This window comes from Juglans microcarpa x Juglans regia, chromosome 8D, assembly GCF_004785595.1.
Source record: "Juglans microcarpa x Juglans regia isolate MS1-56 chromosome 8D, Jm3101_v1.0, whole genome shotgun sequence".
NCBI classification, from domain to species: domain Eukaryota; kingdom Viridiplantae; phylum Streptophyta; class Magnoliopsida; order Fagales; family Juglandaceae; genus Juglans; species Juglans microcarpa x Juglans regia.
In genome coordinates, this window is record NC_054608.1 from 10883761 (window position 1) to 10908922 (window position 25162).

A 25162-nucleotide genomic window follows, 5' to 3' on the forward strand; every position below is an offset into this window, starting at 1 on the left:
ATGCACTCTTTGGATTCTTGTCTTTCACTGCTTTTATGGCCATCATACTTGCCCTATTTCTCTTTTTGTTATTTCTATTGTGGATATGGAGGAGAACCCAAAAAGCTGCCCCCAAAAAATACTCCCACCAAAAGCAGGTGGTGCATGGCCTATAATCGGCCACCTCCACCTATTAGGAGGGACGCAACCAGCCCATATAACCCTAGGTGACATGGCCGACAAGAACGGACCAATCTTCAGTATCAAGTTGGGCATGCATAGAGCTATAGTGGTAAGTAGTTCAAAGATAGCTAAAGAGTGTTTCACTACCAACGATAAAATCTTTGCCAACCGTCCAAAATCTTTGGCGACAGAACTCATGGGTTACAACTATGCCATGTTCGTTTTCAGCCCATATGGTTCCTATTGGCGTCATGTTCGAAGAATAGCCACTCTTGAGGTCCTCTCAAATCAACGTATCGAGATGTTGAAACACATCCGAGAGTCAGAGGTAAACACGGCCATAAAAGAGATATACGAGTTGTCGACCAAGAACAACAACGCATTAGTGGAGATGAGAAGATGGTTCGGCTATGTAACCCTAAACGTTGTGTTTATGATGGTTATAAAGAAGCGATTTGCTTGGGCTGCTACCAAGGATGAGAATGAAGGAAATGATCAATGTCAAAACACGATGAGAGATTTCTTTGTGCTGAGTGGGATATTTGTAGCAGCAGATGTGCTTCCATATCTTAGATGGTTGGACTTGGGTGGGTACGAGAAGGCAATGAAGAAAATAGCAAAAAAATTAGACCATGAGCTTGAAGGATGGCTAGAAGAACACAAGCAAAGAAGAATTTCCGAGGGGGTAAAGGAGGGACATCAAGACTTTATGGATGTGATGTTGTCTATTGTCATTGACAGTGAGGAGATTTCTAGTTATGATGCTGATACAATCACCAAGGCTACTTGTCTGGTATGCTTTTGATAACCCTATTTAAGCTGATGTAGGGTACTAAGATTGATTTGTTTTATATTTATTGAAGTATACTGATCACGAGTATCCATCTTTTTACTTCTTTAAATTATCCACTGGAGTTTAACATACAATCAGGGAATTTTTTCACATTTTCCAAAAGAATCCAGCTCACTTGTTATGGTAACTACAAAGGGTAACCTCCCCAAATTTTCAGTGAATTTGTTGGTTCTTGTTTGCAAAAATAAAATAGAAGATTTACAGGCCTGCTTGGGCAAGTGTTTTGGAAACATCCGTCATGTTCCTAAAGTCTGCCTAAATATATGCTAGCAGTCCCCCAAAACGAAATGTTTTGTACAATTCTAGGATTTAAAACTCTCGAGCACTCCATTTCAAACCAAAATGGGTAAATCTGGCTCATGAAAAAACTCACTTTCTAATAGTGGCCCCACTGCTTTTTAAAATGAATGTACGGAAATTTCATTCCTAAGGGTATATCTAATATTACTAATACTCGTCCACAAAAAATAAATCATTTCGATATTAAAAAAAAATATGTTTCTCTTCTAAACACAAAATAAGCCCAGGCTTGAAGAGAGCACTCATCAAAAACTTGAAGAAAAAAATACAAAACAAAACAAAATAAACCAAACCACAGAAGCGAGAGGAAATTGCAAGTATTTATTATAGGCATTGCACTTTTTTTTTAATCTTTTGAGGGGAATAGTTTCATTGAGTTCTATTTTAGTTTAATATGGTAAAATTATAATTAGCATATACATACATGCTGGGACTTTTGCAGGGCCTCATCTTAGGTGGTACTGGTACAACGACGACGACAATGACATGGGCGCTCTCTCTACTTCTTAATAACCGAGAGGCTCTTAAGAAAGCCCAACAAGAATTAGACCTCCAGATTGGTAGAGACAGGTTAGTGATGGAATCAGACGTGAAAAACCTAGTCTATCTCCAAGCTGTCATCAAAGAAACAATGCGTTTATATCCCGCTGCACCACTTTCTCTGCCGCACGAGTCTCTTGAGGATTGTAGTTTGGCAGGTTACCACATCCCAACGGGCACCCGTCTTCTTGTTAATCTATCAAAGATTCATAGAGATCCACAAGTGTGGACAGATCCAACAGAATTTCGCCCAGAAAGATTCCTTACAAGCCACAAAGATGTTGACTTGAAGGGCCAGCATTTTGTGCTCATACCATTTGGTAGCGGGAGGAGAGTTTGTCCAGGAATCTCATTCGCACTTCAAGTTATGCAACTCACACTTGCTAACTTCTTGCATGCCTTTGAGATTACGACAGTAACAACAGATGAACCAGTAGACATGACTGAGAAAGTCGGACTTACATCCCTGAAAGCCACCCCACTAGAAGTCTATCTCACTCCACGCCTTCCTTCCTCAGCATATGCATGATCATTTGAGTATATGTTAAATGGGAACAATGCTGTCAAGGAGTTTCGTAATGATCTTCATGCACAAGAATATATATTTAGAAATGCTTTGGCGTGCTCGCGTGTTCTTGTTTTTATTTTTATTTTGGCGTGTTCGCTTGTAAAAGTACGTACCTATCTTATGCATATTAGGGGATCTTGTACCACAATTTCATAATTAAAGTATAGCAATTTCTTTTTTGGAAAATTTATTGTACATGTCCTTCGAATTTGATATTTTTCCAAACTGATCCTAAAGTTGAAAAAGGTTCCATAAAGATCTTTCGGGTTAAGGTCTCTATTAAAATTATCCCTCCATGCTATAGGAAATCAGAAAAAAAAAAAAAAAAAAAAAAAAAAAAAAAAAAAAAAAAGATGGGAAAGGATACTAGCTCTTTGCACTAAACTATGTGTAACCAAATAGGAAACCAGAGTAGCTAGGTATGCAAATTGGAATTATTTTCCAAAGTTAAAGACCCTTTCTAGTGACATCATCATTATATCAGTTACGTTGGGGGACGTAGAAACCAGATTTGTCTTTACCCACGCACGTCTATACATTGAACACTTGATAAAAGCTGAAACTAAACTCCTGAAATTTATTCTACGTCCCTGGGAACTGCATATGGGCTTTTATGCGACAAGCTGGATTTTGTTTTCGGTACTGCAAATGGGCTTCAATGCGTCAAGCTGGGCTTCACCTCTAGCCCTATATAATATACACATTTTAGCAAACAACTATAAATTGGGAATAAATTTTGACTTGATAACTTGCTTAACTGAATTAATGTTTTCTATAATTTTTAATTAAATTCTAATATTTAGAGCGAGAGATAAAATATAAAAACATAAATAGGGGCTATGTTTACCTCCTTCCTGGATCATGCATATCTACGACTAGCCAAACATAACAAAAATCACTTTGTCATCAAAATGAGTGCATTCAAAACAAGGCCAGGTTTACCCCCACAACAAGGTTGTACATATTTGCAGTTAGCCAAGCAGAACATAAATCACTTTGTTACTAATGTGGGAGCACTCAAAACAGATACAACAATTTCACACCTGTGCGAAGGTCAAAATAGTGACGGTCGAAGTGGCTTACCTGTATCGACGATAGGGGCAAGATCGGAGGGTGGTCGCAGGAAGCATCCCATGGAGAGAAGGACTTTGCAGAAGGAGAGAGAGAGTGTGTGTTGGGGGGGCTAGGGAAGGAGAATTGGTAAAACAAAACCCCTGGGTCAACAGGGTGCACTGCACCACTTTTCTTTTTCTCCTACGAGTGGGTTGGGTTTGACATCCCTCCCCCTTATAAAAATTTTGTCCTCAGAATTTGCAAATATCAAGGTCCTTACATAGTGAGCAAGGGATCATATGAACATTTTGTATCCAGAACGTACTCACTTTTGACATGAGACAACAACACTTACCCCTCAAATAATTGTGGATACTTGACCCATATCTCTTCCTCAAGCTCCCAAGAAACTTCATAATTAGGATTATAACTAGACAAAATGGAATAACACTACTAGTTTACTTAGAATTTTTAGAAATTTATAGCATAATAAAAATCTTATGATTTTTGGATGCCAAGTGGGCCACGACTGGAAGAGTGCCACGACTGGAAGAGTGCCACATTTCACACTAATGTGCCAGGTCACCGGCCAGTAGACCCTTGAATTTGAACGCCCAAGCATACGTGGTTCCATCCTCACCATCCATTTGATCTTAAGCCTACACCTGTCAATAAATTTAGATTTGGTTCTGCTTGAGCATGCACAAAGCTTAAGCTGAGTAACACTCATTTCCCCTTCAAATGTATGGTCTGCACAATCGAGAGCATTCTCCTTTCTTTTCTTCATTTTATCTCTCCACACACACCCTCCATTTATCTTCTGCTACCTCTTCTCTCATACACACATCAAATTAACTACACAATCCTTTCCTTGATTAGAAATTGTGAGAGAGTGGTAAGTGTTTACCAACTTTACTTTAACTTTCAAATTTTGGTGATTGTATAACTTTCTTTCATGTTTTCTGTGTTTGAATCATATGTATGTTAGCTAGTCATTGGAAGTATTTTCTGGTAGTAAAATGGTTGCATGATGATGATCTTGTTGGTTAATGGTTTCAGTTAGCAAACTTTGGAGAGTAATTTATGAATCATGTGTTTGGTTGTTATAGGAGCTTTGTCATGAGTTTGACTTCCATTTGAGCCTCTAACTTGAGTATGATGTGTAAATATGTGACTTTTTGTACAAGTCAAACGAAGTTAATAAACAACTGGTGTTGAGCTTTTGTTTCGGTTAGCCCCTATATTATTAGTATGATTGGTTTGAGCTTTAAAATTGATAAAGATTTGATTTTTATTGGGTTGCTTGATGTGTTTGCAACCAGATTAAGTAACAAAAGGGGACACATTTAATTGTTTTATGATTTTTACTTGAGATTCCAAAGGTTAGAGCATAGGATGCAACATAATGTTTTATACATGTTTCGGTTTGACTATTTGTTTGTTGTATGAAAAAAGTTATTTTGAGGCTAGAAATGGACTTGCCATGGAATTTATTTCTATTTTGTGAATTTTGGAAAATGTTGGAGCTGAAATGTGGTTATTGAAAATTAATAGATTTAAAATTCAATTTTCTAGAGTTGTGGGGTTGAATCGCAACTCTATGATTTTTGGAAGTCCAGAAGTTTGCATATGAATTTTTATGATTAATTAGGTAGCCTCTAACCTTAGTGTGCATTTATTTAAGCATTTGGCAGTTTTTGTCTTAAGCAAATGATAAGTTTGTAAGTTAGCTTATAACTTTCTTATGGTTTGTGATAGTATGTTTATTGATAAACGTTGCATCAAAATTAACGTTTATGTTCTAAAGTTCCATTTATATCCAAAATATTCATGTCATGATATAATCTCATCTCTCATGAAGCATATACATCTCATGTAGCATAAGTTATGCATTAAATATGTTTTCTTACGAACGCAAGCTAGGATGTGGCATTATACTAGTGAAACTCCTTTATTTAGTCTGGAGTGAGTAATAATGGAGTGGAGTCCCTAGATTGGCGAAGGTACTAACGTTTTTGTAGCGAAGGTAAGACCATTCTCGCTGATGGGTGTGCTAGGATCCTCCAGGTGAAGGTTGTCATAAATAGCCATGTATAATTTTATTTAAATACACATTATTTTATTTATGCTTCAAATTAGGTTTATTATGCAAGAGGGTTACAAATATGATTATGTGATATTTTACCTTCTCGCAGATATAGGGTCGAGCCCATTAATTATATGTCGTAGGTGACAAATGTTACATTCAATAATCTTTCCAAGTTTTTCATAAACCTTTTTTTAGCTGTTTCATGAAGTTGTTTGATTTTTTTATTGGATGTTTTTTCTTGAACACCATTTGGTTTAATGATGTAACACCCCGTTCCCAGATATCCGGAGAGTTAACTCTTAATACCTAAAATCAACCTAAATAACACAACTATAAAATCCAAAAAATCCCATAAAAAGTTAATCCATTTAATCAATCCAAATATCTAAGTTCCTCCATGGGAACAATAAAGAAAATCTCAATAACATAAATTAAAAACTCTTCAAAACTCGAAATTATCCTTAACTTATCAAATCAAAATGCCCGAAAAATAAAATCAGTTTACTAACTACGACTCTCAAATAAGCACTTGTACCCTCAGGCACTTATTCCACTTCGATCATCACACATTGCTAAAACTTCCTACTCTTGTTCTCCAACTGAACCATCAAAATTATCTGAAAAATATATAGAGATACGGGGTGAGTTATCAACAACTCAGTAAGCAGATGACATATACTAGTGTATAAACACGAGCATTTACAGAAATCAGAATGCAAAACAAAACATTTTCATTTTCAGAGTGCAGAAGCAAAACATGTTATCAAAATATTAGAACGAAGATTTAGAAATAATTTCATTCAAAAATATCATTTTGCATAGCATAAATGATCATCATCATCATTAGAACATCATATCAGAATAGAAACCATGTATAACCCCCGTGGTAGGGTTATGCAATCTGCGGATAACAAAACAGAACATAAATAACTCCGTCACCAGGGTGTGCACTCAAAACAGAGACCACTACTATAACCCGTGGCAGGGCCTTATCCACTATAATAACCCGTGGTTGGGCCGTATCCACTATTATTACCCGTGGTTGGGCCGTATCCACTATTATAACCCGTGGCAGGGCCGTAACTGAACAGAACGGAAACAGAATCAAATTCAGAATCAAAGAGTCATGCCAAAGGTTTTCAGAAATCACATCTTATCCAAACAGAGTACTGAACAAAATCATATTATCTTCGTAATCAACACAGATCCAAAACATATTTACAATATTTATGCACAAATTTTTATATTCGCTCTTTTTGCATAAATCAGAAATAGAATGTCAAAAATAAACTCATGTCTACACCAGTCATGATGGAAAATACTTTCTTCTTAAATACAATCTCATGAATAATGCAGAACAAATAACTGAGATAGTTCAAATTTCTTTTCATAACCAAATATGTATATTTTTCAAAAAGTCAACCTCAACTCATTTTGTTTTAATGCAAAGTCTAGCATAGGAACCCCGCTTACCTGGACTTCTTACCTTTTTCAGAATTTTCCTCAAAAATGTCAAATAATAATTAAACATCACCTATAAAATAACCACGTAATTATCGTAAATTTTCAATCAATCATATATTTTGATATTTAATCATAAGCTTCTAAAATAACCTATATAATTCCTCAAAACCTAGAATTCTCAAAATTCCCAAAATACCATCAATATCCACTTAATCGAATTCATTCCGAAGAAGAATTTAATCGAGCAAGTATTAAGATAATTATAGAACTCAATAAAAATTAATATTCAAAATATCTAAAATTGCCAACAGCATTTTATAAATAAATAGAATACATTGTCTACTAAAATTTCCATAAAATAGGTCATGAAAAACTCATCTCTTAAGAAAAATAGGTTTACTTCTATTAATTAACAATATTATCAAAATACAATATAATACTTAACGAGACTTAAAGTAAAACCCATTTAAATATAAACCCTTATAACAAACAAAACTTCTCACCCGAAAACGGTAAGCTAAAACCGGGAACTTTTCATATATATACATATATATTAGGTTAAAACTTTACATACAAATATACGTATATATATATATATATATATAATTACACCTTATGAAATAAAATTAGCGATGAATATAAACATAAGAATAATAGTAGTGCAACGGCGGCAAGGACTCACCGAGTAGGTATCGTGTGACGACACAGTGCGCGATGGAAGGTGGTGCACTCGGTGGCTATGCACTGGACGAAAAAGAGAGAGAGAGAGAGAAAGAAACACAGTGAAGGTGTGAGTGAGAGACGGAGAGACTATGGTGTTCGGAAGGGGAGAGAACTCACTGAGGGACAGCGAGAAGGTGTGCGACTGGTCGGGAGTTACGTGCGGTGGTTTCCGTCATGTAACGTGGCTGAAAGACCGAGGGGCACAGGGAGAGGGAGAGGCTGGCGGAGGAGCTCAGTGGAATGGACTGCACTGTTTTTTGGACCCAAAACAGAGGAGTTTCAGATCACTCCGTAGATGGTTGTTCTAAGCACTTTGGTGGTGGTGCAGCGGTGTACGGCGGAGGAGCTGGACTTCCAGTGATGGTCAAGTGGAGGTGATGCACGACTTGGAGTGTGAAAAGCCGAGGGAATGGAGGCTGGGGCTTGCGATTCTAAGGTGGTGCGGCGGCAAGTGTTTGGGTAGTTTTTATAGCATGGAAAAACATATGCATCTATATATATGTGAGGTGAAACCCTAGAGAGACGAGAGAGACGTGTGTGTGCATGGAGCTTCTGTGCGTACGGAAACTAAGTCGTGCTTGTGTATGCATGCCGTGAACGAAACGAACACTTACTGGTGAAAAAGAAATATAGACGGAAAGAAAGAAAAAAAAAATAAAACATGCGGAAAAAATATTTTACGTGTCAAGAAAATAAAACAAAACCAATAAATAAAAAAAATGAGTTTGATTGGGTCCGGGTGTTACAAATCAACTTGCTACTATTTAATCAATAGTTTTTATGTTAATATTTTATTTCTTTACTTGTTGAGATAAAAAACAAAAAACAAAAGAAACATTCCAAGAAGCCATATATAGTTCACATAAACATATGTCATGTTTACCCCCTGGCAGGATCGTGCGTATCTACGATTAGCCAATCATAACATAAATCACTTTGTCATTAAAGTGAGCGCATTCAAAACATGGTCATGTTTACCCCATGGTAGGGTTGTGCATTTTTGTAGTTAGCCAAGCATAACATAAATCACTTTGTCATCAAAGTGGGTGCACTTAAAGTAAATGCGAAAATTTTCACACGTGGCAAGGTCAAAATAGTGGCCATCATTTTGCACTTGTGGCAAGGTTGGAATAGAAGCCACCATTTTACACCCGTGGCAAACTCAGAATAAAGGCCGCATTATATACCGTTAAAGAAATAACACAATAGTGCTTAGAGATATAGTCACCTTGAGTTTAAATGTTCTAGTCAACCACAATCCAGTGAGAGAGTTATCTACAACAACAATTAGAACTTATCTAGATAAACTTCTTTCGTTACATGGTTTCTATCTTAGTTGACAAGTCTTATATGTAAACAATGTGTTCTAATCTAAGAGTTGTTACTTGTTAGCAAAGCTTATCAAATGTAAACTAAATATATGTTGTAATTCTATTTAAATACGATGAATGCACAAGGATATCATTCCGCCAAATAACAAAATCCAATCATTCTTTCATATACCCGTGGCAGGGCCTGCAGCCAAAGCAGAATAGAATCTTTTGCCTCAGGGTTTACAAATACAATGCAAGAACAAAAAAATGTACTTAATAGGTAATATCGTATGATCAGATAAAAATCTCAGACTTTTCACATTTTATGCAATAAAAAAACAGAGTACAAAACAATTGAACATGTCTACCCAGTCATGATAAAATATCATAATTTATTTCACAGATACAAAGAAAAGCGCAAAAAATAACCATAGTTGGTTTTGTAACAAAAATATGCAAGTTTTCTAAAAAATCAACATCGACGTATTTTAGGCAAAATCTAGTATATAAGTACCGTTTACCTGACTTTTGCGGTATACCACCTGAGCTTTGAACCCGTACAGTAGCAATGTCACAACCTAATCCAAAAATATCGAAAGCATGTTAATAACTCCAACCAATACAAAACCTACCTAACAAATAATATTGTATAAACTAAACTATGGCTTAATAAGATCCAAAACCCATGAGCCCAAAAACTACCCATAAACAAATAGTCCATCATAGTGCCTCAAATTTACAATCACCCAAGTACAAGGTCCAAACGCAATACTCCACCAGTAGATTAGCCCAATCTCTTTTAACTTTTGCCACAATGACGTCACCATTTATAGCCATACTCTCGACTCATCAGAACACCAAATCACATTTTTTTTACATCTATTCCCTCCTTCATCCACAACAATATTACAAACAAAGCACCTCCAAACATCAACCAACCAAAAATCACCCGACTACAAATTCCAACATAAAAAACAAGGATAAGCCAAACTTCCCGTAGGCACCCAACACAAGAGTCTAGCAAATTAAACAGTGGATACATGGCTAAAGTTTGAGGATACCTTACCCAACTTGAAGCGGTGATCCATTGCATTCGAAAGCAAGGCGACACTGTCTATAGATGTTCAAGATGCTCTGTGACAATGAAAAACAAGGTCAAATCCGAGTTTGAGATTGTGCATCCCCTCATATTCTGCGAGTAATGCCACTAGGTATGCTAGTGGTCCAATGTTCCCATTACTTGGTACAGTCCGATATATCTTGGGCTTAGTTTTCCCTTTAGACCAAACCTCTTAACACTGTTGATAGGTGATACCTTGAGATAACCCAAATACCGTCCACTAAGGTCAACTCCCTTCTCCAATTATCGGCGTAGCTTCTCTACCTACTCCGAGTTGTGGCCATCCTTGTGCATATAAGCTTAATCTAATTTAGGTCTAACCACTTGAGTTTCACCCACCACATCCCAACATATTGGAGATCCAAACTTCCTCCCATACAGTGCCTCGTAAAGGGCCATTTGAATAGTCGTCAGGTAATTATTATTGTGTGCAAACTTGATGAGTCGGAGATGTTTTTCTCAAGATCCCTTAAAATCTAATAGACAGGCTCTAAACATATCCTCCAACATCAGGATAGTCCTTTTCGAGTGTCCATCAGTTTAGTGCTCATCATCTTTTGTAAACTCTTCCAAACGTTGGAGGTAAATCTTGGATCTTGGTATGATACTGTGGTCTTAAGGACTCCATGTAATCTAACTTATCTCCTTTATGTATAGTCGGGTGTGTTTACCTACTGTGTTCATAATGGTAAATGATTTATGATCATTGATATGGCATCCTTTCCACTAGGGGCTTTGGGCAATCCAACCACAAAATCCTTGGCGATATCTTCTCATTTCCATTCAAGAATAGGTAACGGGTGTAGATTCCCCACCGACCTTTGGTGTTTCATCTTTACCCTCTAACACGTAGCACACCTCTTGATGAAGTGGGTGGTTTCTTGCTTCATTCCTTCCCAATAGAATCTCTTCTAAGGATCTCAATACATCTTCGTTCCTCAAGGGTGTATCGAGTATGACGAGGAATGAGCTTCGGCTAGCATCTGTTCTAAAATTTTCGAATTAGACAGAACTACCTTCTACCCTCTAAGTTGCAAGGTCTCATCCTTGCTCAAGCTTAAATGCATAGGCCCTTTGCCTCTGTAGACTTTATGTCGAATCCTCAGCAATTCTGAGTCCTTTTCTTGCTGGTCCTTATTCTTGTTGAAATCTCTTGCCCTAATCTGTTACAGGGCAGTGATAATCTCTTCTTGTGGTCGGTCTTTCATCATTAGGTGTCGCATTCCTTCCAAGAGTGTGTCCAGCTCTAAGAGATCTCTCATGTCTCTCATCTTCGAAATGCGAATTAGGGCATTGGCAACTAAATTGGTTCTTTCCAAGTAATACTTAATTTTGCACTGGTAGTCGCTAATAACCTCCAACCACCTTCCTTGTCTCATGTTAAGGTTCTTTTGGGTAAATAGATGCTTTAAGACTCTTGTGATCTACCTCGCATTCCTACCTGTATAGAGAGTGTTGTCATATCTGTGGCGCCCCCAACCCCCATGTACGGAAACTCAGGAATCGAGACGCACGGATGATGACAACACGGTCACGCATCCCAACAATAGTGCCAAGTGTGTGTACGAGCAACAGTATACAACAAACAACGCAGCGAATAATTTAAGAAAGTCAACTAAGTACCAGAATTTTTTAATACAAATTTACATATGTAAAATGTTTAAACAAGAGTTATACAGTTAGGGTAACTCATCAACAAACACGTCAGGGAATTCTTCCACAACTGGAATTTCCACTAAAGACTCCTTCTCATATGGCGTAGACACCACTTGAACCAAAAAGGCATATGCTCCACAAGCTATATCTCTCTTTGCTTGAATTGCAGATATAACTGCTAGTCTTGCTTTCAACCTGCTTCCCACGAATTCCAAATAGTCTCCATTCGAAAGTTGAAAGCCAATTACCCAACTTCTACAATTAATGTTTGCAGAATATCGATGCAACCAATCCATTCCTAGAATTATGTCAAATCCAAGTAACTTGAATACAATTAAATCTGCAAGTGTCCTCCCACCAAAATCCAAAGGACAGCCTAAAGCAACTTTGGAGCACCACACAAAATCCAAAGGACAACCTACCAAGGATTGTGATAAAGGCTCTGTGACTAGATTGCACATCCGTGCAAAAGTGGCGGACACAAAAGATTGAGATGCCCCAGAGTCAAACAAGGTACATGCATAAAAATCATTTAGACGAACTCTACTTGAGGCAAACACATACCAGTGAAATTAAAAAAAAAAAGACCAACCCACGCCAAACATCAAATCCAACAATTAAACTAAATGCATACTAGTAATCACCTCGGGATCGTGAGTCTCTAGAGCCTTGTAATCCACATCACCGGGAGTCACAGCATAGACCCGAGCTTGCACCAGCTGTCTTTGGCTATTCCTCCCACCACGCCAACCTCTTCATCCTCCTTGAGCTTGATTGGGACACTCACGAGCAAAGTGCCTCGACTAGCCACATCTAAAACACTGGATCCCCCTCTGACCGCAGTCGCCCTCGTGGGCTCTATTACACCTATTACATACTGGAGCTCGGCCTCCTACACGAACACCGGAGGCTGTCTGCTAACGGGCCCCAGTCTTCTGTACAAACTTGTGTGGCGACCCAGAAATACTCCCCTCACCAACAAAACACCACCTCTTCTGACCTGGAGGGGAGCCTACCGCAAAACTATTTTCCCGTTCCACAATAGTGGCCAAATCCACCAACCTCTGAAAATCTAAAATCTGGTGGCAAGCTACTTGTCTGCATATCTCATGTCGCAGCCCCTCCTAAAAGCGCTCGGCTCACAACTCCTCAGTGGCAATGAGGTGGGTAGCAAACCGCCCAAGCTCCATAAATTTTCTGGCATATTGCTCGACAGTCATATCTCATTGAACCAAGCTATTAAATTCTCGTGCCTTCTGCCATCTCACTGAAACAGGGAAGAAATGGTCGTCAAACTCTTTCTTGAAACGTTGTCAAGACAGCTGCAAAAGATCCCAACTCCATCTCTAGGAATTGCCGCTTAGTCTGCCACCAGTTTGCCGCTTCGCCTTGCAACAAGTAACTCTCATACAACACCATCTGAGCCTCCGTGCAACCATAGACTTCAAATGTCCTTTCAAGGTCTTCAATCCACTTTCTAGCCCGTAGTGGATCCTCTTCACCAGTAAAGGCAGGGGTCCTATGCGCTAGGAAGAGCTCATAGGTGCACCCGGCCTGCACCGCTCTATACTGATCTCCTTGTAGCGGCCGAAAATTATGTTGGAGGAACACCGTCGTCCGATTTAATGCCCTTGCCATGGCGTAATTCCCATCGCCTCTCGGTAATTCATCATCGAGCTCATTAGTTGGCCTTCTTGGTCTCACCATCTTCCTGTCATAGAGTAATCTTTAACCCCGCTTAAAACTCCGGACAAAATCAAACACAACAAAAAGCAACACCAAAAATAAAATAAAATAATATAACATAAAATAAAATAAAAATAATAAACCCATAATATAGCATACTTTAAAATAAATAATTTAACTTACAACTTTAAAAATAATATTTCTGGTACCTCACCTAAGAGACATGTGGATTTACCCAGAGCCGAACTGCTCTGATACCACTTGTGGTGCCCCAGACCCCCATGTACGGAAATTCGGGAATCGAGATGCATGGATGATGACAACACAGTCACGCATCCCAATGATAGTGTCAAGTGTGTGTACATGCAACAATGTACAATAAACAATGCAGTAGATAATTTAAGAAAATCAACTAAGTACCATAATTTTTTAATACAAATTTACATAATTAAAATGTTTAAAAAAGAGTTATACAATTATCCCAAAATAAAATATAATACAAGGTTCAAATATAAAATCGGGTGATCCCATATCACTCCTCGGGCAGAGTTGAATCCTCAGGCTCACTCTCAGCATCATCTGCATCGAAATCTGCGTTACCATAAAACAGTATTGCATGTAAGTATAATCCAAACAACCCACGAGAAAAAATTGCATTAATGCAACTAATATGCATGCATATGATGAAGTATGCATTATTCTCAAAACAACATTTTTTCCGAAAATGAACATTTACCAACGCACGCCAAAATTTCATTTTGGCCTAAAAATAAATAATCCAATTTTTTCTCAGAAAATGACCCATACAAAATCATTTTATCCAACACACGCTATTTTTCCAGAAAATAACCCAATCATTTTAACAGTATGCACCATGATCTCCCCTAGGGATCATCCGCACACCCTGGCTCTCATCGTCACACCACGAGTAACGACCGTGCGAGTGACTTCGTAACTAGCGATGCCCAGTTCTGCGCCCAGCGCGTTCATGGCCAAGCATCCTCTAGTCCCTGCCAGCAAAGGGGCCACGAATGATGTGGTGAAGAGATGGTGGCCAGAGGTGGTGCGATGGCGGCACTGGAACAAATGGTGGCCGCGGCTTGAAGCCGTGGGTGGAGGTTAACGGTGGCGCGGGAGGAGCTGAAAACACAAGGGGGTGGTCATCGACCTGTGAGGAAGAGATTGGGAGGGGCGATGAGACACACAGCGGCACATGGTGGCAGTGGTGGTGGACCACATAATGGACGGGGGGAGATAAAGAAATCGCGCGGGAGAGAAGAAAGAGAGAGGAGAAAAAGAAATGGGGAGAAAAGAAGAGAAAAAGAGGAAAAGAAAAAAGAAAAAGAAAATGTGAGGGAAAGAAATGAGGTCCAATCCTCACATCTTGGGTCACAGAAATGATCCAACGAAAAAGATTTCAAAACAGCAAGTTAAATAAAATAATTTAAACCTAGTGATTAAATAAAAATAAAATAATTAAATCCAACAATAAATTAATTTAAAAATAAATAAAAATTTAAATGCATAACAATAATTAATATTAAGAAAACACATCAAATTAATTTTCACAAATTAAAAATCATAAAAATAAACCAACTAAAAATAAAACAAGAGAATCAATTTTTAAACTAATAAAAATAATCATTCAATTAAAAATACACTAAAATACGGGGTGTTACAATATCTTTAAACTAAACACAATTGCTGCCAACTCCATCTTGTGAGTTGGGTAGTTCCTCTCGTGCTCCTTCAACTCTCTAAATGCATAAGCTACCACCTTACATTCCTGCTTCAGGACGCAACCTAGGCCATACTTCAACATGTCACTAAACCACAAATGGCGTATGAGGCTAGGGCAAGGTTAGAGCAAGGGCCCTAGTTAAACTCCGCTTTAGCTATTCAAAACTCAATTCACACTTGTCAATCCAGACGAATTTAGCATTCTTCCTGGTTAACACTACGAATGGACTCGACAATATAGAAAATCCTTCCTCAAACCTCCGATAATAGCTAGCAAGTCCTTAGGAAACTTCTCACCTCTTGCACAAAGGTTGGTTCTTGCCATCCTACTATCACCTCAATCTTACTTGTATCGATTGTGACTCATTCCATGGATATCACATGACTGAGAAACTTCACTTCTTCTAGCCAAAACTCGCACTTGTTGAGGTTGGCGAACAACTGATGGCCCTTGAGCGTTTCCAACACCAATCTTAAGTGGTTTTCATGATCTTCGACACATCTGGAACACACTAGGATGTCATTAATAAAGACCACTACAAATAAATCCAAAAATGGTCGAAACACTATTTATGATGTCCATAAAAGCCGCTGGCCGTTAGCTAACCCAACATGCTAAACTCAAAATGGTCACACCTAGTCCGAAAGGTGGTATTTGGTATGGTTCCGACCTTAATCCTCAATTTGTGATATCCTGACCTAAGGTCAATCTTAAAAAAACACTGTTTCTCTCTGTAGATGAACAAATAACTCATCTATCATTGGCAATGGGTACCTGTTCTTTATGGTCACCTTATTCAGTTCTCAATAGTCTATGCACATCCTAAGGATCCTAGCTCTCTTTTTCATGAACAGTACCGGTGCTCCCCAAGGTGAAATTCTAGGACTGATAAATCCTTTTCACGAGCCGTAACCCCTTATGTAAACCCAATGCAGAAGTGACCCTTCTAGTGGAGTGTGGGCTTCTACATACTATACTACTACACTTTTCAGCATTTTCCATATTGTTCTAGAATGCTCACATATCTACTCCTGTCTATCTTAGATTGTTGATCATCTTTGGCGAGTAGCTCTTGTCTCATCAAAGCCTTCGGTCTCTTCATCTTCTTGTTCTCGCCTTCACGGTTGACGACTTTTCTAGCTTGCCTACCATGAGGCGAGACGCTCATCTCCACCTCGCGTTGGGATGTATCTACCAGGATTTCTGCAAGGTGCTTACTCTCCCACATGTTGAACTAGTTGAACTTTGCAGCCTCCACAACTATTTTCTTCACCAAATCAATGACGTGTCCCTCATCTTTCTTTCCACTCGACCCCATTGGCGGTATGTCCCTTTGCACTGGTAGGGCCCCCACACTGCTTGGAAATTCTGAAACAAACCATCAATTTTTTCTCTAAAAGTAACTTTTTGAGACGAATTTCAATTCGTTTCAAAAAAGTTTCATCCAAAAAAAATTAAATTTGTTGTAATGAAAGTAATGGTAAAATAGCAATGTTAAAAGGTTTATTTATATTGCATCATGTTTTATCTTATCTTATCCACGGGTTAAAAAAATCTAGATGAAGGCAAGATTTTCTAAAGACAAGAGGACAAGTTTCTTTTGTCACATTCATTGAATTTTAAGCTTAGTTTCTATTTGGAAGGCTTTTAATTTTAGCCTTACTGTTGACAATCGCATCAACTCTCTGGGAATTCCTTTGGCCTCAAAATGTGAATGCTGTAATCAGGGGGTGTGGAAGACCAAGATCATCTCCTAGCAAATGGGATGGTTGCAGTAGATATCTGGCGACGTGTATTTGTACAGCTGGGGATGCCGTATGACCCTAGTAGATCATGGAAAGCAACTATGGAATCATGGTTTCGGCGAGCAGCTCATTCGACTCACAAAGGTACTTTGCTTGCTCTTGTTCCTATTATTGTGACTTGGTCTCTTTGGGTTTGGAGATGTAAAGCACGTATGGAAGGTAGAAGGAGTTATGTGGGCTCGTTGTGGGGATCGATCAAGGCTGCTATTGCCTTGGTGAGACTTCGGTTGCGTGCTACTAAAAAGATGAATGATGGAGACGAAAAAGTGCTAAACTTTTTTTCTATCCCTATTAAACCTGTTAAGAGGCAAAGAGCTTGTCTTGTGAAATGGATGAAACCAGTCTCGAGCTAGTTTAAATTAAATATGGATGGGAGCCCTTTGGGAAATCCAGGTCATATGGGTGCAGGTGGGTTAATTAGAGATGACAAGGGGAATCTTATTTGGACTTTTGCTAAAGAACTGGGGCATGGATCTAATAATAAAGCTGAGCTCATAGCGTTTTTCTATGGTCTTCAATATTGTAAGGATTTGGAGATTCGGAGAGTGGAGATTGAATTAGACTCTTTGTTAATGGTCAATTGGATAGAAAAAGGGAGATGTGGTATATGGTACCTTGAAGATTATTGGGAAAAGATTCAAATTATTCTTGCTACTTTGGAAGTTAAGGTACAACATATTTATAGAGAAGGCAATGCAAGAGCAGATTTCTTGGCACGATGGACTTCAGATCAGAAAAATGGTACATGGAATAATTATAATGAAGTGCCACATTTGCTCAAAGGGATTCTCAAAGTTGATAAAATTGGGCTTCATGCTATTCGCCTATGCCTGGTCAGTTGTTTTTTTATTCAGACTTGGTTTGGTTTTTTTGTAGGCTTGTTAGTTACTGGATGTTTTATTGGTTCTTTTGGTTTGTTTTTGACACTTGGTTTTGGGATGGTTTTTTAGTGTTATGTCTTGTAAACCCCAAAGTGTAATGATGTTACAACGGTTTTCTCCCGCCACATGTGAGGGTTCTTAATAAACTTGGGACGGGGCTGCTATGTGTGTGACTACTAGCTCTTCTTAAAAAAAAAAAAAAAAAAACTTAGTTTCTGTACTTTTATTGTTCATGGACAGCTGGATAATATTTTCATCAAAGTGATGGGAAAAGCTAGATCATGACTATGTATCATACGTAGGGTTTTTTTTTTTTTTTTTTTTTTTTTTTTTTTTGAGGAAAAAATCTCGTGTATTCACTTAAATTAGAGATTGGATACAAGTTGGGATAGTATCAACAGACCAGATACTATCTCTAATACTAAGAGCATCTCGACTTAAGACATGAGCTATAACATTACCAGCTCTAAGAATATGTCTCACAGTCCAAGATGTGAAAGAGTTCAAAATAGACTTAGTGTCCCTAATCATTGTACCCACATAAGAATCATTAACTCCACTAGTCTTGAGATAGTTGACAACTTGTAAAGAGTCCCCTTCCAAGATGAATTCCTTCCAGCCTAGTGATTTGCAGAAAATGGCTGCTTACAGGAGAGCATAGGCTTCTGCCAATAGGGGGTCAGGGTAAAGATCATGCTTCATTCTCATAGTGGCCTTAACTGTGCCTTCCCAATCTTGGATAACTGCACCAATCCCCACCTTGCAATTGTTTTTGTCAAGGGCCGCATTCCAATTCAACTTTAGCTGGCCACGTGGAGGTGCTTCCCATTGGGATGACCTCCCCAGATCAGGTGTAGGAGACTTGGCAGCATGTTGAAGCTGATTGAGTTCCTCAGTGAAAGCCTTGGCTTGTTGAATGAGGGAGTTTGGATGCGTGAAAGTTTTGTTAAACACTAATTCATTCCTTATTTTCCATATCATCCAAGATGTGATAGCCAACTCAATCATCACCTCATCTTCTAGGAAATCAAACAGACTTTCTAAAAGTTGTTTGAAAGTCTGTGATTGTAGGCTTGTTTTCTGAAGCTTTCTACTGCTTTGACCCCAGACATCTTGGGCTGATGAGCATTCCCACAATGCATGCTCAATGGATTTTGGATATAAGTGACAGATGGGGCAGGATGCATCTTTAGTAACCTTTCTCTGGAAAATGTTTCTTTTTTAGGGAAGAGCATTTAGGCAGGCCCTCCATAGAAAGGACTTTGTAGCATTTGGAATCTGAAGATGCCATACTTTAGTCTAGGGTTCAAACACCCTCTCGAGCTCAAAGGCATGTTCTGCCTCTCGTTTATCCAACTCAACCTTTAGGTAGTAGGCACTCTTGACTGAGAATGTGCCAGTGGGAGTGCATCTCCATATTAGCTTGTCTGGCTTCTGAAATGGACTGTGGGGTATACTCTTGATGATTCCAGCTTCTGTACTATTAAAGATTGCTTCTAGCATGGGAAGATTCCATTTGTTTGTAGAGTGGTCGATGAGCATAGCAACTTTAGTGTCTACTGGCAGGAACCTGGTTAAACTTTGAGGTCTGAAAGTGGATTTCTGAGGGATCCACTTGTCATTCCAGATGGTCACAGAATTCCCATCCCCAATACGCCAGATTAACCCTTCCTCAAGGAGTGGTTTAGCAGAGATAAAACTCTGCCATAGGAAGGATGAGTTGTAGCCCCTTTTTGCTGCAAGGAAGTTCTGTCCTTTGAAATATTTCTCTTGATGTACCCTGGCAGCAAGTGAATGTGGAAAAGAAAGGATCCTCCAGCATTGCTTGGCTAGAAGGGCATCACTAAAATTTTCAAAATCTCTAAGGCCCAGACCTCTTGACTTCTTAGACTTGCTCATCTGTTTCCATGCTACCCAATGTATCTTGTGGTCATGGGACTGCGGCCCCCACCAGAAGGATTTGATCAATCTATTGAGGTCATGAAGCAATTGTTTTGGCAGCTTGAAAATTCCCATGCAATAGGTGGGGATTGACTGGATCACAGCCTTTACAAGGATCTCCTTCCCTGCTTGTGATAATAGCTTGGTTTTCCAGCTGCTTAGTTTGGCTTGCACTTTGACTAATACCCCTTTGAGCGAGTAGGTTCTGGATCTTCCAATGAGGGCTGGTAAACCCAAATATTTCTCATATGAATTGGTTCCTTTAACCCCAGCAATGCTTGTTACTATCTCTTTAGTTTCCTCTCTAGTATTTCTGCTGAAAAAAATTGAAGTTTTTTCCTTGTTTAGTCTTTGCCCTGATGCTTTTTCATATGTGTCCAGCAAGTAGTAGAGATGACTCCATTCAATTGAGTTGGCCTTGCAGAAAAGCAGAGAGTCATCTGCAAAAAAGAGATGATTAATGCGCAAATGGTTCTGTCTAATAGGTAAGCCTATGATGTAACCATTACATTCTGCCCTATTAAGGAGGCAACTAAGAGCTTCTCCACACAAGATGAAAAGGTAAGGGGATAGAGGGTCCCCTTGCCTAAGGCCTCGAGAGAGGCAGAAAAAAGGTTGGGACACCCCATTTACTATAATGGAATAAGTAACTGAGGTAACACACTTCATGACTAATCCAATCCAAGAATCTGGAAAGCCCATCTTGTGCATAACAGAAGCCAAGAATTCCCACTGAATCCTATCGTAGGCTTTACTCATGTCGAGTTTTAAAGCCATAAAACCATCCTTGCCCTTCAACCTGGTTTTCATGGTGTGCAGGGATTGAAAAGCCACAATGATGTTGTCGGTTATAAGTCTCCCTAGTACAAAAGCTGTTTGTGTAGGGGAAATGATCTCAGTCAAGACAGCTTTGAGTCTATTAGCAATGGTCTTAGCAATGATTTTGTAGAATACATTACATAGACTTATTGGCCTGAAGTCTGTAACTTGAGTTGGGGTTGTCTTCTTTGGGATGAGTGCTATGAAAGTCTCATTTAGTTTGCCTTCCCACTTGCCTCCATTTAGTGCTTCCAAAGCTGCCTCACGGACTCGACTGCCTACTGTATCCCAGTGTTCTTGGAAAAATTTTGCTGGGAAGCGATTGGGCCCAAGAGAGCCTAATGGATTCGTATTGAAAATGGAGGCTTTAATCTCTTCAGCTGTAAAAGGTTTGGATAGGGTCGAGTTCATGTCCTCTGTGACTACTTGTTCCATTGCTACAAGACATTCCTTTATACCCACTGGATGGGATGTTGAAAATAAGTTAGAGAAAAACTGTTGAAAAGCATTGCATATTTCCTGAGGATCACTTGTTACCTAACCTGAGCTGGATTGGATCTTGCTTATGGTATTGGTTTGCTTCCTTTTACTTGCACACTTATGAAAATACTTGGTGTTTCGATCTCCATCTTTTAGCCATGCCTATTTAGCCCTTTGTTGCCACTTAAGATTTTCTGCATCCATAATAGCATTCAGCTCTTTCTGTACCAGCTTTATTTCAACACGTAAGTGACCTTGATTGATGTTCTTCAAGTGGTTTAACTCCTCAGTTTTAGATTTGAGGTACTGCCCTTTATTCTTCTGATAGCTTCTGTTCCATAGTTTTAAATCCTCTTGACAGAACCTGAGCCCTTGAAGAGTTCTTTGGATGGCCCCTGGTTTATGAGTTGAGGATGCTCAGGCCCTTTTGATAATGCTCTCACAGTCTTCCAAGCTACTCCATGCTGCTTCATACCTGAAGATCTTGTTTCTTTTGTGAACATTATCTTGTCCCTTTGATTGAATCAGTAGTGGTTTGTGGTCTGATTGGGTACTTTCCAAATGGGAAATTGCTTGGGTGCCAAATTTTTCAATCCAAAGGTTGTTGCCACAGGCCCTATCAAGCCTTTCTTTAGTGTATTGATCCCCCTCCCTATTGTTTGCTCAAGTAAATCTGTCACCATGGTAACCCAAATCATACAGGCCACATGAAGACAATGCTTCTCTGAAATTAGCCATCTATTTATGAGGTCTAAGGGAGGCCCCAACTTTTTCTTTTTGGTGGGTGATCTCGTTAAAATCACCAAAACAAAGCCAAGGGATATTATCACCAGGTTTTAGAGCCTTTAACAAGTTCCAGCTCTCATGCCTTTTTGTAGTCATGGGATGGCCATAGAAGCCAGTAATTAGCCACTTGGACTTTTCTGAGATGGGCTTTATCATGGCTGAAATATGCCAGTTAGTGTAAGTGAGGAGGTCAACTTCGATAGAAGAGTTCCAAAATAAGGCCAGACCACCACTCCTACCTCTGTTGTCCACACAAAAACAGCTATCAAATCCCAGTCTAATTCGTATCTTTTCCATTCTATCACGAGAGCATTTAGTTTCCAGAAGAAAAACCAAGTTGGGGCACTTTGTTTTCACCAAAAGGTGAAGTTCATGAACTGTTCGAGGGTTCCCAAGCCCTCGACAGTTTCAACTTAAGCAGTTCATTGGAATTGGTGGGGCTGCAAAGTAGCCTCCACCAAACTGTTCTAAGTTTTGCTCCTTGCAAACATGAGCCTTAGCTTAGGTTTCTTATTTTCTTTCATATTACAAACATGGGCCATTTCCTTAGCATTCCTCTTGGTCTGAATAACACGAGCATGGGCAGTGGGTTTGTTTGTGGCATTTGTGAGGGCAGTTAGTTTCCCTCTTGCCTTTCTCTTCCATGTACTGCCAGTGACAAGTTTAATGGGTGAAGGAACCCTCATGTCAAGGTCCAGAGTGGTATGGCACCCTGAGGGTTGTTGAACTGAGGTGAGTGGTTCCTCAGTCTGTCTCGCTTTTTCACCCTCAACAAAAGAGGTAGGTGGGGTCAAGGGGTGTACCTGATTTGGAAGGTCTGTGTGATCCTTCGAGGGCCTGTTCTGGATGTCAGTAAGACCTTCTTCAGAAAGGAAGGTCGCAAGACTTGTGTTGACAAAGTCCCTGCAGCTGTCAGGTGGCCATTGTCATGCCAAAACTGAAATGTCATTGTCTTGGGAACATGTGCCAGCTACTGTGCCACCTGTTCTGGTCAACTCTGGGTCATCTTTCCTTGTCTGAGTTTGTGTAGTCCCGAAACTGGAAGTTCCACCCCCTACCTCGTCTGTGCGCCACCTCCATAAAGATCCATGGTCATGTTCCATGGAACCTCCATATTTTTTCAGGGGTTTACCTTGTGAAAAGGAAGAACTAGCACGTAACCATTGCCCATATTGCTCTGTGCCATGAGAGTCTTGGGCTAGTTTTGCACAACTACTTTTTCCATGCATTAAGAGGCCACATTTGAAACATACAAGTGGCAGTCTCTCATACTTGAAAGAAAGCCAGTGTTGTCTGTCTCCAACCTTAAGAATACGACCTCTTGATAGGGGTTTTGTGATATTAACATCAACCCTGGTTCGTAGGTAGCTGCCCCAGCCATATCCCTCAGTGTCAACCTCAACTTCCAGTACTCTCCCTAGACCCGAGCCAACTAACGCACCAACTTCTTTAGTCATCCCAGCAAAGGGGAGATTATGAATTTGAATCCAAAATGGCTCATGTGTGAACTGTACCTCTGTGGGAGATAATCCTCCTTCGAACTCCTTCATCCAGACTAAGTGACGGTCAAAAGATCATGGTCTCCCATTCATAACTTTGTTCTTGTCTGAAAAAAATTGAAAATCAAGGAGAAATTTGTTCGTACCAAACTCCTTGAAAGTAATCCATCCCTCTGTGTTCCATGACTTGGACATTGTCGACTTGAAAGCCTCCCTATTTGCTGTTCTATCATTGAAGATCATTGCAAAAAGACAGTGCTTACCTTTGGTAATGGATGATAAAAGTGCTTCCTCTGGGAGAGTGAGCTGCTTCTGCTCCTCCTCCGTTAGTTTCAGTGATTCCCAACATTGTGTAATGTCCTCAGCCATCTTGCCAAAGCCTCTCTAGACTCAAAGCCTAAGAGAAGTTAGTTTTGTCGAAAGACAAAGGAAAAACCTCACCCTACAGAGGAGAGGAAAAAAAAGGTCAGCAATATCCCTTATTCGTACGTAGGGTTGTATCATAGGGCTTGGGGATATATAATATATAAGCCAAAACGTGTGCAAAGATCAGTTTTTTATCCGCACATTGTAATATTGATTGACAGAGTTTTGGATTGGTCTTAATATATATATGGATATCTTTGTTTCATTAATGAATAGCACTTGAAGTTGCCATATTCATTTGGAATTTATAATAAACTATCTCTGTCATACAATCTGTAGATATCCACGGTGATCAAAACCCTATATAATTACAATATTAAATATGGATTTTTCTATCTTTGGTTAACGGCAACCAATTACATCACAGTTATGGAAAAAGCAAAGGAACACACCAACATATTGAAAGTCGATTTGACATGGTTTTATTCTAACAATTATCCAAAGATTTGTCTACTATCTATTCTTACTTAAATGCCCCATTGTAATTGAAGAATGAGATTTTACGTCAAGACTAAAATTGTATTCAAATTTGATAGTCACAAGTGAGAAAGATAATCATAGGACATGGATCCTATAATTTTTATTGTTTCTTTGAACGACTTTAAATGCTCGTTAAAATTTATAGAACCCATTATGTGTCTATCTATCTTCTATTTAAGATTCTCGAATCTTATTAATTATAGAGGGCTTGATCATCAATTTGGCCAACTTATATTATATATATATATATATATATATATAATATCAGTTATGAATTATGAGTGAAATCTTTAATTGACTTATCCTAAAAAAAAGGTAAAAAATATGATAAAAACAAACATAAAATCTTCTACTCCTCACCATACAAAGTACTACAAGTGATAGAGCTACACAATACCATTAAGGGTCCGTTAGGATAGTGAAATGATATAAGTTTAAGTGATTTATAAAAATCAATGAGATTATTAGTTGATATTAGATGAGATGAATAGCTCATCTCACCTCTATATCCAAACGGGCCTCAACAAGAGGAAGTTGCCCACAATTGAGATCAAGGGCGAAAAAGTCTTCTCAAGTGTGAAAATGAAACTCCACTATCATGACTACATGTCAGCAGACTTTTTAATATTGCTAGCTTATAGATCATAATAAAATATAAAGGATCAACATCCACAATATTTCACTAGAGACTGTACGTGTAGTAGTGGACTTGGAGATAAGACCATTTGCAAGTGACTCACCCCGAAACCTCTTTCCGCAGCTAGCCATTAATTAATT

General features: G+C 38.9%; 1 protein-coding gene and 1 long non-coding RNA gene across 3 annotated transcripts in view; both read left to right on the forward strand.

The window, feature by feature from the left end:
- Positions 1 to 25162, forward strand: part of LOC121242772 (cytochrome P450 CYP82D47-like) — a 29212-nt gene continuing 4050 nt past the window's right edge. The window contains exons 1-2 of one of the 2 annotated variants that reach the window (XM_041140724.1): positions 1 to 955; positions 1758 to 2609. In XM_041140724.1, the coding sequence (XP_040996658.1) occupies positions 86 to 955; positions 1758 to 2384 (1497 nt within the window). In that variant the 5' untranslated portion in view covers positions 1 to 85 and the 3' untranslated portion in view covers positions 2385 to 2609. Of the gene's footprint in view, positions 956 to 1757; positions 2610 to 25162 lie in introns of those variants that run through there. The other variant, XM_041140723.1, reaches the window with a different exon arrangement.
- On the forward strand, positions 4188 to 5297 carry LOC121242778. The gene is made up of 2 exons (XR_005935966.1): positions 4188 to 4371; positions 5161 to 5297. It is a non-coding gene; the product is annotated as an uncharacterized LOC121242778 (long non-coding RNA).